Raw genomic sequence first — 14,025 nt, forward strand, 5'->3', positions numbered from 1 at the left:
CCCCGAGCCTGGACACATCCCCGAACCCTTCCCAAATGTCGCTCCGCAATTAAACAACTGCTCGCTCAGGCAGTGGGAGGGAGGGCACCCGCAGTGCCGCAGAGCCTCAGCAGCTCCTTCCCCGGGAGCTGGGACCCTCCGTGGCCCTAAAAACCCCAAATCAGAGCCTAGGGCGGGCAGGGAGCTGGAACACAGCCTCCCCTCCGCGGCACGGAGCCATCGCCGCCAGCAAGGTGCTGCTGCCCGTTCCTGCCCTGTTGTAGGGTGAGGGGGCTGCATCATTCCCCCAGAAACGGCGAGCTGCACCGGGGTTCTCCACGAGCCCTCCATGGGCTCAGCCGAGGTGTCACCGTCCCCTGTCCCTGTCACCACCACGCATGGTGCCACCGCCGAGCTGGCCCCCGCGCCACCTCCCACCCCTCCACCCCCCCCGAGGAATCAAAGCGTCCTACCTGCCACCCTGTGGGCCACCAGGCCCTCCAGATTCAAGGGTTCTTCCGCTGATCTCGACAGGTCTTCGTAGCTCTCCAATCCCTTGGGGGGCATCTGGCTTTGTGCGGGGACGGTGGGGGACGGCGGGGAGGAGACGAGGAGCTGCTGGGACCCCACGGGGCTATACGAGGTGCTGAGCGGGAGGACGCTCGCCGGCGCAACAGCGTGGCTGTAACTCCTGGGCTCCGGCACCGGCTGGTAGCTGTAGGGCGTATAGGTTTCCCGGTACTCGTGCACGGTGTAGTCTGGCTCCATCGCGCCTCGTCCCACGGGAGCTAGCGGGCCGGGAGAGTAGGCTTTGGCCAGGGGATCGGAGCCCACGGGGGTGCCGAAGGACCTCGGCTGGGCCACCTGCGGGGCCGGCTGGGCGTAGTGGCTGGCGAGCGGCTGCGCCGAGAGCGAGGAGAGCAAGGCGGCCGGCTTGTCCTGGCGGGTGGCCGTGGGGACGCTCTGCGACTTGTGGACGGAGGGCGCGAGGTCCAGCATGAGGACGTCGAGCGCTTCGATGGACTGCTCGATCTCCCGGCGGGAGGGCGCCCGGGGGAATTCGGGCATGCTGTGGCTGTGCGGGGGCACCGGCTGCAGCGGGCTGGGCTGGGGGCTGCAGCTGGACAAGCTGGGGCTGTGGCTCTCCAAGCCGCCGTCCTGCAGCCGGGAAGGGGGCCGGCTGCCGCCTTGCTGCTGCCAGGAATTCAAGCCCCGCTGCACGGCCTCCCGGCTGCTGGTGCTGCGAGCTGGGGCTTGTGGCAGCGCCGGGTTCGCTTCGTATTTGGCCGTCCCGACGGCTGGGAAGGACTGCGAGCGGTGGGCGCCGGGAAGCTCGTAGCCGTACACGTAGGACTGGGGGACCGGGGGCTGCAGCCAGCCTGGGGAGGCCGTGGCTGGTGGCCGCTGCGGGTACGCGGCCAGGTGCTCCTGCGCGGATGCTGAAGGCCGCAAATGAGCCAGCGGGTCACGGAGGTGGTGGCCCACCAGGGCGTTCTGGTTGCCGTAGGGGTAGGTGCCGTTGGAGAGCGGCTCGGCCTCGTAGAGCCCCTCCTTGAGCATCTTCTCGGCCCCGTTGTAGCTCGCCGGCCCGTTGGGCAGGGAGGAGAGGCTGCCCACCCGCGGCGCCTCGTGGTAGCCGGCCTCGCTGGCGGTGGTGGTGCCGTCCAAGGAGGAGAGCGTGCCCAGGCTGCCCACGCTGTGCCCGTCCTGGTTGGGCAGCTCGTCGTCCAAAATATCCGTCTCCCGCTCGGCCACCAGCGGCGCGGCGCCGCCGTTGACGTGCACCTGGGCGGGCACCACGTGGCGCCCCGGCACGGCGGGCGCGCGCGCGGGCACGGGGCCGGGCGCGTGGTTGTGCATGGGCGCTGCGCTCTCCAAGCCGAAGCCGACGAGGAGACGGTCCAGCTCCCGCTTCTCCTCGGGGCTCAGCACCGCGTGGCCGCCGGGCGCCCCGGGCGCCCCCGGCTCATCCGTCCGGTCGGTCTTGGTGGAGGCGGTGGAGTTGCCCGAGTCGCTGCTCACCGACAGCGTGTGCTCGACGTGGTTGGGAGTAGCCGAAAGAGGGAGGCGGGCGGCGTTGACGGCGCCGGTGCTGCCGTGCAGGGAGTCTTTCTTCTTCACTTTAGCGTAGAGGCTCCCGTCCAGGGGCCCTTGCGTGTGCCCAACCTCTGCAAGGGGAGAAACGAACACGAGAGCCCAGATCAATGGCTGGCTCGCTGCACGGAGCTAATGGGTCCCATTAGCCGGTGGTTTCGATCTCTTCCGTGCCGCCGGAACGCATAGCTACCAGCATCGCCGTCTCCTCTGCACCCTCCGCAATCCCGCAGGCGCCACCATGCACAGACACCGGGGCCGGACCCCCTCCCCGTGCCCCCGCACGGCCCTGGCTCCGCGTGCCGTCCTTCCCTGCCCCGCAAGCACCGCATGCTCCGCCGACATCCAGCAAACACCCCCCCCGGGGCCGTGCAAAGTCCGTGCAGTTCTCCTCCTGGGCCCGTCGACGGGGAGGGTCAGGGCTGCCGGTACCGTGGGCTGTTGCCTAACCACTGCCCCGCGGCTCCGCGGGGCGCAGCCTGCACCCAAAGGGCCGCAGGGCATCGGGGAGGGGGGAACGGGGGCTGTGGCAGCGCAGAGAGTGGGGGCGATGCCTTAGGAGACAGGGGGAGCAGTGGGGGGCTGGCCTCACGGGTCTCCGTGCCCCCAGCTGGGTGGATGTTCTCGGCACAGGGATGGAGGGCAGATGAGCCAAGGGCCCATTTTTCCCCTCCCCGTCTGCTCCAACCTCCCACTCCCCTCCCAGACGAGGCAGGGGCCCCGCCAGCCACCCATCCTTGACATTTTCTTCCCTGGCTACAGACAGGCTCCCACCCTTTCTGTTCTTTCAGGGTGGGTGGATCTGCTCCGGACCTTCTCTCACGGCCGGGCGCTTCCCCAGAGCTCCCCCACAAGCAGCATTTCTGCCCAGCCCCGGGCACACGGCGTCTCCTCCCCGGGGAGGCACCGGACACCCCACAGCTCGAAGCAACATCCCCCACCACCAACCCCACCGGGACACCCCACAACCAGCTCCGCAGGGCACACGTCCTGCTCCGAGCTCCCCAGCTCCCACAGCCACCAGTTTCGCCCTTTAAAGCTTCCCAAAGCGGTTGCCCAGCTTTTGGGAACGCAGCGAGGTCCCCAGGAGCCCAGCCACCGGGGTGGCATCGAGGACAGCCCCCCCTCGCCGTGCCCGCTCTCCCCCCCCCCCAGCAGCACGCACGGCACCGGCTGGGCTGCAGCCTCTTGTTTTTCCAGCTCCCCGCCGAGGTTTCCTGGAAGGGGCTGCGAGCAGCATTAAACACTTTCTTTTGGAGGAAAAAATGACTCTTCTCTGGCCGGGGGCCAGGCGGCTGACTCAGGAACGGAAGACGGCCCTAATGCGATAGTGTGAAATCAGAGCGCTCCTATCTGCGAGCAAAACACTTCCGAAAGCCAGCCCCCGAGCCGGGCTGCGGGGACGGCTTCCCGGGTCCCTGCCTGCCCGCGGGGACGCCCTCGCCCCCCTGCCACGACCCCTCCTCACCCGAAATACCGCCCGGCACACCACCTACCCAGCCGGCCTGTTCCCTCCCCGGAAAGAGCCCCCTTGACGCCGATTTTCCGTTCCCAGCTCCTTGCTGGAAGCCCAGGGAGCCCCGGCCTCGAAGATGCCCCAGGGCAGCAGGGACAGCGGGGTCTCCTGCGGGCACCCAGCGTGGAGAGATGAGGAGGTGTCCGTGACTTCTGCTCCTCGGTGCGCCCTGCGTAGCCAGGAACCGGCAGCAGTCGACTCGGCCACCCCTCCCGGAGCAGGGAAAGGGAGAAGAGAGGGAGGGAATCCCTTCCAGGGGAGGGAAAAGGGAAAAAGCAGCGTGTCCAGGGGCCGCGTCAACGCCGGAGAGGCTGAGACATCGTCTGGAGCCGGGACATCGCCCAGCCCTCCCGGTTGATGTGCTGGCCGGTCCCGGGAAATAGGGCAAGAGCCGAGGGGGGGCTGGGATAAATAGGGCAAGGGAATGGAAAGGAAAAGGGAATAAATAAATATAAATGAAAGCACGTGGCTCCCAGGGAAAAAAATAGAGGAGAAAGGCTTTAATTAGGCTGGAGGCTGGGAACCGCCCCCCGGCTGGGCGAAACGTCTCGAAAGCGGGGTCAGCGTGGGGCACGGCCCACAGCGGGGCAAAAGATCTCCAAGTGCCCGGTCCTACCCATCCTGGACCCTCCAGTTAAACGGGGACACGGGGATTTGGTGACCCCCAAGAGCAGCACCAAGCGAGGAAGGGGCCTTTGGTCAGGCCCCCTCGGGTCCCCCGTTCCACGGCTGTTCCGCCCCATACCTGCCTGCGCTCCCCATCCTTGTCCCCATGCACCCCCCGGGCTCTGGTGACACGAGGTGACTGCCCGCTGCCCCCTGCCACCTCCCCACGCCACCCCTGGGCCACGCTGTGACAGCTGCCCGTCACTGTCACCTGAGAAGTTGAGCAAACTCCCCCAAAAAGCACCAAGGGAAGGGGCGCGGGCTGCCACAGCCAGTGCAGGTGTCCCCAAAACAGCGGGGCACCAGGTCCCCGTTCGCAGCGTGCTTGCAGCTCCCCGCAAGGTCAGGCTCTGTCCCTGAAGGTCAGCGCAGCTCCAGCCTGGCAGGGCCAGGTTTGTCCGGGCTCAGCCCCCGCTGCAGCTCGGGGAGAGCTTTGGGGAGCCACCGAGCCCGGCCCTATGGCCCCGCTCCCCTCCCCGGCACCCCGCAGCTCAAACCGGGAGAAAAACCCCAAAGCCGGTCTACAACAAGTGGCAAGAGGATGGGGGCTCAGCCCAGTGGGTGGAAGAAGGACCCCAGTTCCCAAATCTCTCATGCCCAGGGGTGCATCTCGCAGCAAATCCTGCCCGGGGCTCTGCGCCCGTGGAGAGCTGGGGCACCACCGCGTGTCCCCTGGTCCAGCAGCATCCCACCTGCTGCCTCTGCCTCCGGGCAGGTCCGTGGGGTCTCAGGACCCTCCAGAGGATGGAGAAACCAGGCTGAGTCCCATGGGAAGAGCTCAGCACCACCCTCCCAGCTCTGGTTTCACCGTGTGCCCAGATAAGATGGCAAGAAGTAATTCCAGCCCCTGAGCCAGGGGTCACCGCGGCCATAAATCCCACCCTGCCCCAGCCATCCCCCCCCCTCAGCCCCTCCGGCTGAAAGAAAAGCAGAATCGGGACTTACCAAAGGGCACAGGGAAGAAAAGATCCCAGGCGAAGAGAAGGAGCGGGCGGCAAAATCCCTTTCCTTCGCTCCCTCCAGCACCAGAGCCTTCCAGAGGAGCTGGCGGCAGCTCGAGCGGCGTCCGCAGCCGGCTCCGTGCGTCCGTCCAGGACAGGAGCCGACGGCTGGGGCTGGCTTTGGCTGGCGTTTGTCCCTTTGGCTTTGCTTTCCCTCTCGCCGAGCTATCCCCTCCACAGCGCCGCGTCCCCGGGGCCAACTTCGGGGCACCCCGAGCGCAAAGGGGGGGACCGGAGGGGGGCTCAGCCCCGGGAGCTGGGCGCAGCGGCGGCCGGCGGGGGAGCGAGGGGAGGACGGAGTAGAGGAGGAGGAGAGGAGGCAGCGGGACGGGGACGGAGGAGGCTGGAGGCGAGGACGGAGGAGGCTGGAGGCGAGGAGGTGTCAGGTCGGATCCCTCCCCTCTGCCCAGACCACACCGGGGAGAGGCAGCGGGGAGGCGGCCGGCACCGAGCCCCAGCCCCGGTTAAGCCGGCGAGGGGCGAGACGCCACGGAGGGAGGGCAGGGAGGAGGACAGGGAGGACAGCCGGACAGACAGAGGGCTCCTAGTTATGAATATTAACTCCTAGTTATGAATATTAACTCCTAGTTATGAATATTAACTACTTCCTCCACGGGCAGCGCTGCCTTAACCATTTCTTAGGCACCACAGACGGACAGACAGACGCACAGCCTCACCCCGAAAGCGAGACGGACGGACGGTCCCCCCCCCAGCCTGGCACAGAGCGCATCACCCCGCTGGAGGGGACCCCAGCCCCTTGGGGACCCCCCAGCCTGAGCCCCCCAGCCCTGCCCGGCTCCCACGCCGTGTCACACCTGTCCCCAGGAAGCCAGGACGCATTTGGGGTGGGAGGGGGATGGCCTTTCGGGCCCCACGGGGTGCTCTGAGGGGGCTGGAGTCCTGAGTTTCTCCTTCACAAACGCCCGGCTCAAGAGGAGCAGAAACCCCTCACGGCCAAGCCCTTCTCCCCTCCAAGTGGCCACGCTCCAGCTCCATCCAAAATGCAAGTTTTGCACTCTCTTCCCCCCAAAATGAACATTTCCCACCTTCCCTTTTCCAGCCAGGCCCCCGACTCAAAGCCCCATATCCTCCAGACAGTGCCATGCACCAAGCCAGCATCCTTGCAAACCTTCTTTTCCCCATTTTACACCTTTTTCTTCTTTTCCCCCAGGTCCTACAGCCCTGGGCACCCACGGGAGGGCAGGCCAAGGACCCCAAACACGCACACCTGCCCCCAGCGGGTTTGGACTTTAAGGACTCGAAGAAGGAGAAGGAGAAGGGGCTGAGCTTCCAGTGCCTGCCGGGCACCCAGCCCACAGCCCTGCTGTGCGCCCTGCTGGCCCGCAGCCCCGCAGTCCCCGCTTCTCCACCCCAAAATATCAGGTCAGAGGACGGCCCCTGCCTCGGGAGCAGCTGCCGGCTTGCGTGTCCAACCCAAACATCCAGCCGAGCCCACGGATGCTCCAGCATTTCCCCCTTTCGGGGAATAACCCGACAGAAAGGAGGACAGCCTCCCCGCCGACCCATCTCCAGCCTAACCGGGTCCCCGCTGCCCAGGAGCAGGGTGCGAGCCCCGCGTGCGCCCCAAAAACCCACCCGCCGAGCCCTTACCTCGCGGCGGTCGGAGCGCAGGGCGGCGGAGATGGGCGGGCTGGGGAGGGGGAAGCGGATTCCTTCGGCTTTAGTCAGCTGGCGAAGGCGAGAGCAGAGCCAGCGGCTCCCCTCCCCGCAGAGCCCGGCCAGGGGACGGAGCCAGCCGCGGGGGGAGCGCCGCAGCCCGGCAGCTCCACGATGGCTTTAACAGCCCCGGCCTGGCCCCGGGTGGCTCCCCGCTACTCCGCGCTCCCCGTCCGTCCTGGCGGCCCCCCAGGAGGCAGGATCCAGCCCCGCCGTGGGGGGGACAAACCCGTGGCGGTGACCCCAGCTGGGGACGTGGTGACCCGCGGAAAGGTGCGCTGGTGTCCGCCAGCATGGGATGGGGAGACCAGGCGGGAGGAGGAGGGCACCAGCATAACCCCAGGAGGTTTCCCAGCCAGGGCTGATCTTGGGGAGGTGGTGCCCCCCCTGTCTGTACCCCCCCCCCGGGTACATCCAGTCCCCTCCGAGCCAGCCAAAGGGTACATCAATCAGGAGGGGAGCGCACGCGCCTGAGCGCGGCCGAGCGCGGCGCCAGCAGCATTACTCAGGTGGGGATTTAGCAAGTCCCCTGCAGATGTTGGGCTTGGCCCGGCCTCGGCAGCACAAAGCGGGGCCGGGCAGGGCTGGCCCGAAGCGGGAACGGGGCTGGTACGGAGGAGGGAGGCAGGGGAAGGATGGACAAGGGGTGCAGCGGGGCGAGTGGGTCCAAGGGGCTGCGGTTGGAGACGCATCCGTGGCCCTTTGGCATCACCTTGCACTGCCCCAGGGGTGTCCCGAGCCCGGTGTCCCCCCCCTCTGCACCATCACGTATCCAGCTTTGCCCACCCCAAAACCAGCCACGGGGAAGAGCCACCAAGGCAGCGACAGCTGCCAGGACGCTGGTGGGAACTCGTCACGGAGCCGGCACCAAGCCCACAACCCCTCTGAGGAGGACGAAGGAGGGCAGGCGGAGCCACGCGGGGGCACATGAGGTGTGGCAGGATGGGGACGGGGGTGTCCCACGCACCCCGACCTCACAGACACCCACAGGGCAGCAGGGACCTGGAGAAGGTACCCTGGGTACCCTCCGTGCCAAAAACCCAGTCCTGGGGGTTCAAATCCCCGCCTACCCCTCGGGGCCCTTCCTCCCATCCCACCCAGCTCAGCACCCCCCTCGCTGCCCAGCCTGGTCCCCAAGCAGAGCCACGGCGAGGGTGGCGGGCACGGGGGGGCGGTGGAGACGCGGCACGGGGCGGGGGGAACCCACCGGTTCGCGGGTGATCCCGAATTCCCTGGCTGCCACCTCCTCGGGGAGCCTTCGCCGGGCGGCGGGGAGCAGCAGTGGCAAAGGAGCGGCGCGGCGGCTGATCCCACCCCCGGGCTCTGGTCCCGTCCCCCCCCCACGCCTCGTGCCAGCCTCGGTCGTCCCCCCCCCCCTCACCCCTCCGCCCCACCGCTGCCGCCACCGCCGCCGCTCGCTCGCGCCTGGTGTGCCAAAAAATGCCGGCGTGCGATTCCCTGCCCAAATAAGGCCAGAACAACCATAAACACCGACCCCTCGCACCGCCGGCCCCGATCCCGGCCCCATGGCGCACGTGGGCCCCCGCGGCCGCCCCGCCGGCCTGCCCACCCGCCGGAGAGCGAGGGAGGAAGGAAACCGAGCTGGAGAGGGGGGGAAAAGAGACGGCAAAACTGCCAGATCCCCGCTGCCAACCAGACAGGAGGCTCGCCACCAAAAGCCAGCGGGAGGAGGATCGCGGGGGGGTCCCCCTTCTCCACGGAGACCCCACACGGGGCAGAGCTGTGCGCCCCCACCCCAAAGGCAGCCTGCCAGGACGAGACCCCTGCGGGGACGGGGCAGGCGAAGCCACCCAAGGTTCGCAGCCGGCACAGCCGGTGACCTTCAGGGACGCCGGGCACCGCAGCTGTTCCTGCCCCGGGGACGGCCAGGAAAATTCAGGCATCTGCTCGGCCACAGGTGCTTTGGCCACCAGGACATGGGCTCGGCACCCTCAATATGTCTAAAATACAAGCACGCCCTGTCCTTGGAGAGCAGGCGAGGGCAGCCAGCATGCAGCAGCCAAGCGGGGGGCTCGGGGACCTTCTCCCAGCTCCAAGCAGACAGCGCGGGGACAGCAAGGCGTCCTCGTCCCCGGCAAGGGGAAACCGAGGCACGGCAACATCCCGGTGGCCCCGGCAGCCGCCCGCGGCCCTGACCTTTCTCCAGGTGCTTGGCAGGCAGCGGAGGCTCGGCCCAGGTTCCCTCGGCGCTGTCCTCGCGCTGGATGTTGAAGTTCTCGTAGGAATCCCAGCGGATGAGCGGGTCGGAGGTGTTGTAGTCCACGGAGACGCTGGGCCCGTTCTCCAGGTGCTCCATGCCTGGGAGGATGAGGGGCGGGCGGGCGGGACGGCACGGGTGGGATGGGGAGAGGGAAAAAGGGGGAGGCACAGGGGGTAAGGGAGGAGCGTCACGGATGGGGCTTTCTCCCGCTTTTGGGAGAGAAGTGGGGGGTACAGATATAGGAACGGGGGCACCAAGAGGGACGGGTGGGCTGGGGGGTACAGCAGGACGCACAGACGAGGTGTACGTGGCTGGCTGGGGCTTTTGGGGTCGCCTGGGGACAGGCGGATGGACTGACAGAGCGTGGGCTTTTTGGGGCAGGGAGTGCTCCCCGCAGGGTGCGCCGTACCTTGGATCTTCTCGGGGCCGTAGGAGAACACGAACTCCACCTTCCCGTACTCGGGGAAGCGGTCATCTGGCAGGGAGAGAGCAAAGAGACCGTCCCCATCTGTCCCACCAACCAAAATGTGCCCAAAGCTGCCCCGGCCAGCTCAGGAAGAGGAGCTGGTAAAGGATTTCCTTGGGCAACGATGCCCGGATTTGGGGTGATGCTGTCAGGATGGGTCGCGCTCCCCACCAGCGGGGTGCCCAGACATCCCAGCAACGGGAGCAGCCTCGGGGCCGCAGGAGGAGCCGAAAACTGGCAGGAGGGAGGAGGGCAGCGTGGTTACCTCGGAACGCCTCGTCCAGGTCCTCCTTGCCGAAGACGATGTCCAGGTCGTGCACGGCGCACGTGTGGAACTGCACGCGGAAAATCACGTCGCGGGTCGGGCTGCGAAACTTCTTGTGGTAGCACTTGAGCTGCGGGAGGAACGGGGATGAGGACGAGTCCCCCCCGGTTACCGGGATCCCCCAGAACACGAGGAGCAGCGGGGGACGGGCTCCTTACCAAGATATCGCCCTTCAGCAGCAGCCCGGGCTCGATGGTGATGCAGATGCCCGTCTGGCTGTCCCCTTGCACGTTGCTGCGGAGAGGGACGGCACGTGGACACGGGTGGCAGCACAGAAACCCCACAGCACCCCGACTCCTCCTGCCCCTTTCCATCCCAGCAGCTGCCCCCCTGCCTCAGTTTCACCTCCTGCACCCCACAAACACCCCGGGGGCCGCCTGCGAGCGGTGGCGGCGACGTTTGGCACTGGGGGACGCGGGAAGAAGGGGAGCCAGGCGCCGGGGGGACCCACAGTGGGAATTGGGCAGCTGGGGAAATGAGCTCCTTGGCCTTCCCCTGTGCCTGCTCCTTGGGATCCTGGTGCTGGTGGGGCTGGGAATGGGGGCACAGACCCTGCCCCGGGCGGCAGCAGCGGGACATGGTGTCGGGGTGAACAGTGGGGAGGTGAAATTGTGGGGAGCTCTTCTTTGGGGTGAAGAAGGCCACCGAGGGGGCTCTTCACAGCGATCTCTGCACCCAAGGGATGGGGATGAGGGATGGGGGGGCTGGCAGGGTGTCAGCCCTATAGGATTGCTATAGGGAGGGTGAACCAGCCCTGGGAGGGTGCCTCGTGTCGCGGCACATCGCTCTGTAGCCCCACAGGAGGAGCATCCGTCTGGCCCCAACGCCTCCGTGTCCCCAAGGAGGGCGAGGTGTCCCCGGACCCAGGCTCCGCACAGCCCCAGGCTCCCTCTGCTGATGCGCAGAGTCACTACAGCCCCCCCCCACAGCAACACTGCCCAGTACGGCCCAGTACGGCCCAGTATAACCAGTTACAGCCTCTAAGAAAACGGGGAGCCTCTTTTTTTTCTCTCCCGAGGCCGGCGGGAACCAAAAGGGCTGAGCAGCGGGACCGGGACCGCAGGGGGCTTGGTCTTGGATGTCTCCATCTCCCCCCCAAGATGCGAGCCCCCCTCCCCAGGATAATTACTAGATCCCCGAGGTGTAGACGGGCTGCATGGCCTGGTAGATCTTGAGGAAGGGCCGGCAACCTGGAAGACATCAGCGGGGGAGAGAAGGCGCACGTTGTTAGCCGGCGGGGCGGAGGGGCCGGGGCAGGGCTTAGTCACGGGGGAGAAATCCAAACAGGGAAGGAGCCAAGGCAAACAGCCGCTCCCCGCTGGGGCCACCGGCCGCGGGCAACAGCTGGGGCTGCGCTGGGGTGGGCAGAAAGGGATGCTCGGGGCTGGATGGGGCTGGATGGATGGGGATGGATGGGGATGGATGGGGATGGATGGGGATGGATGGGGATGGATGGGGATGGATAGGGCTGGGGGCACCGTACCGCCTTTGGACTCGAAGTTGGGGATGCCGTGCATGATGACGTGGTGCAGGAAGAGGGGTTTGTTGTTCATCTTGATGCTGCCGGACAGCAGCCCGCTGAAGTAGTGGATGTACCTGCGGGGAGGGGACAGGGTGGGGAGGTCGGGGGCTGTGCCGCAGCCCTCGCCCCCCCCCTGCCACAACCACGGGGTGAAAGCCGGGCTGTGGACGCCCCCCAGGACTCACCTCCTCTGGGAGGGCTGGCCCACCGGCACCACCTTGTCCTCGTAGAAGCGCTTCATGGCAAACCTGTCCAGAGCCTGGTCGGCGCTGCGGGGACGAGGAGACGGTGAGGGGAGAAGGGAGGCGGCGGCACCGTCCCCGTCCCCACGTGGGGGCAGCGGGTCGGGGGGCCCCGGGGCCGGGTACGGCTCTCACCTGGCTGAGATGTTGCTGTAGTGCATGTAGGCTGCCACCACCACCCCCAGCCGGCCGCGGTTCCCCTGTGACAGCAAAAAGGGTCAGCACAGGGGTGGCGCCACCCCCCAGCACCCACGCTCCATCCCATATAACCACGCACCCACAGGATGCTGGCACACCGAGCCACGAGCCACCAGCTCCCTGCACCCCTTGGTGTGCTCAGGACCCCCTCCCGTCGTGTCCCTCCCCATTTTGGGGACGGGCCGCAGCCCACCTTGTTGTGCAGCACCACCACGTTGTGCGCCCCCGCGTTCAGCCACGTGTCCATGGCTTTGCAAATGCTGCAGATCTTCTCCAGCGCCGGGGTGTGCAGGTCGGGCCAGCCGAAATCCAGCACCTGGGTGAGGAATTGGGGAGGAGGGGGGGCGTGGGACACAGCCGGGGGTCACATCCACGCCCCCAGCAGCTTGCAGCAGGAGCTGGTCCCACAGATTTCCCCAGCCCCCAAAGCCCCGTGCTCACCTTGGGGTGCAGCTTGCTGATGTCATGTCTCCGCTCGGACAGATTGAAAAGCTTTAGGGAAGAGGAAAGACAGAGTGAGGGGACACCTTCCTCCCCAGCAACCCTCCCACAAAAAAAAAAAAAACCTCCACGTCCGTGCACAGAGCCTCCCTCTCCGGCTCAGCACAGCGGGATCGAGACCAGCCGGCGGCGAGGACGCAACGCCTGAATGCCTCCGCAAAACCCCAGCCCCTTTCCCAAGGCCCCTCACCACGTAGTTGTCCCCGTGCTTGGACTTCAGCATGTGGGCCACCTCGCGCAGGTTGCTGCGGAAGCTCTGCTCCTCGGCCGCGCTGGGGTAGGAGACGGCGATGATGCGCTCCGTGATGTACACCAGGTCCAGCTCGCAGCTGCTCTCCATCGCCGCCGTCACGCTCATGCTCCTGGGCGAGGGAAGGGGACCTCCATCAGGACGTGGCACCAAGGGGACACGGTGACACTGCCCACCCGGGTCGCTTGGGTTACGGGGCATGGGCTGGGACAGGTGGGGACTCCGGGGTCGGGCTTCCCGTGGCTTTTTTTCCCCGCTCCCAGGTGTCGTTGTGGCCCCGCCACCGCAGGTCCCCGTCCCCACGTGGACTCTACCTGGACGCTTTGCGGCGTGACTGCCCGCTCCTGGGGGATTTCGTGGTGTCCTAAAGAACCAGAGAGGAAAAACGAGTTACTGCCGTGGCTCCGGAGGGGTCGAATGTCCCCAGGGGCAACGCCAAGGCTGGCGCATCCATCCCCGGCACGCCAAGCCCCATCCTGGTGCCACCGAGCACCCCATCGCGCTGCCACCCCCGCCACGGGCACAGCAACGAGCAGCAGCACCGGGCACGATGGGGACAGCGCGATGGCACCAGGGGACAGCAGGGGACGGGGCGGGCTTGCAGCCCGCGGGAGGCTCGCGTGGCCGGGCAGCGCCGTTTGCTTTGGCCCCGGCTCCACCACGCCGAACGCCGGGAGGAAATGTTTGAGCTCTCCGAGCAGGAAACTTCTATTTATGCGTCTTCTCCGGCCTCAAGAATTTCATCTGCAGCCCGTTTGTTGGGCGACTTCGTGACCTCAGCCGAAAAACAAAGCAGGGTTTCCAAAAAAAACCCGCTGAGGGAAAACACACTCACACCTCATTAGTTTTAGTATCTCTTGCTAACGAGCAGGAGGCCTTTAAAGACTCATCTCGCCCGGGCAGCACCTCCTGAGCCCCGGGAAGGACCCAAACCCCATCCACCTGATGGAGAGCTGCAGGACGTGCCACCACCCCGTGGGGTCCCGAGACATGACCCAGCCCGGGGCAGGTTGGCAGCGTGCAACCAACATCACCTCCCGCTGCGGCTCCTGCGTCCCCAGCCGGTCCCGTCAAGGTCACGGTGCCCGCTGGAGCTCCGTGGGAGGTTTGGGGTGGCCCACGGCCTCCCCGATGAGCTGCCTGGGGGCTCAGCATCCCTGCCCGAGCCCCTCTGGGTGGAATTGGTGCCGCGGAGACCCTCGGGAGCGGGGACCTGGGGTCCCCATCCCAAGCTGCCTCCTCTCCTGTCACCTCAGCATGTCCCCAGGCTCTTGGCACCACCCGAAACCCACAGGTCCCACCTGCCCCCAACCAGTGCAGGGTGATGTGAGCCGCAAGAAAGGGCGCAGGAAGACCAGAAAACTCCC

The 14,025-nt window shown here is 67.0% G+C and overlaps 1 protein-coding gene across 11 annotated transcripts in view; it reads right to left on the minus strand.

Moving 5' to 3' along the window:
• TNS1 (tensin 1) overlaps window positions 1–14,025 on the minus strand; it is a 49,651-nt gene that overhangs the window by 18,756 nt on the left and 16,870 nt on the right. For 9 of the 11 annotated variants that reach the window (XM_072040630.1, XM_072040629.1, XM_072040633.1 and 6 more), the window contains 13 exons: window positions 12,973–13,022; window positions 12,599–12,770; window positions 12,349–12,399; window positions 12,101–12,223; window positions 11,845–11,909; window positions 11,653–11,736; window positions 11,429–11,541; window positions 11,075–11,135; window positions 10,104–10,179; window positions 9,886–10,015; window positions 9,564–9,629; window positions 9,091–9,252; window positions 453–2,147 (listed from right to left, as the gene is read on the minus strand). In XM_072040630.1, coding sequence (XP_071896731.1) covers window positions 453–2,147; window positions 9,091–9,252; window positions 9,564–9,629; window positions 9,886–10,015; window positions 10,104–10,179; window positions 11,075–11,135; window positions 11,429–11,541; window positions 11,653–11,736; window positions 11,845–11,909; window positions 12,101–12,223; window positions 12,349–12,399; window positions 12,599–12,770; window positions 12,973–13,022 — 2,848 coding nt within the window. Of the gene's footprint in view, window positions 1–452; window positions 2,148–8,140; window positions 8,989–9,090; window positions 9,253–9,563; window positions 9,630–9,885; window positions 10,016–10,103; window positions 10,180–11,074; window positions 11,136–11,428; window positions 11,542–11,652; window positions 11,737–11,844; window positions 11,910–12,100; window positions 12,224–12,348; window positions 12,400–12,598; window positions 12,771–12,972; window positions 13,023–14,025 lie in introns of those variants that run through there. The other 2 variants (XM_072040636.1, XM_072040635.1) reach the window with 2 other exon arrangements.

Source organism: Anas platyrhynchos, chromosome 7, assembly GCF_047663525.1.
Source record: "Anas platyrhynchos isolate ZD024472 breed Pekin duck chromosome 7, IASCAAS_PekinDuck_T2T, whole genome shotgun sequence".
Lineage (NCBI taxonomy): Eukaryota > Metazoa > Chordata > Aves > Anseriformes > Anatidae > Anas > Anas platyrhynchos.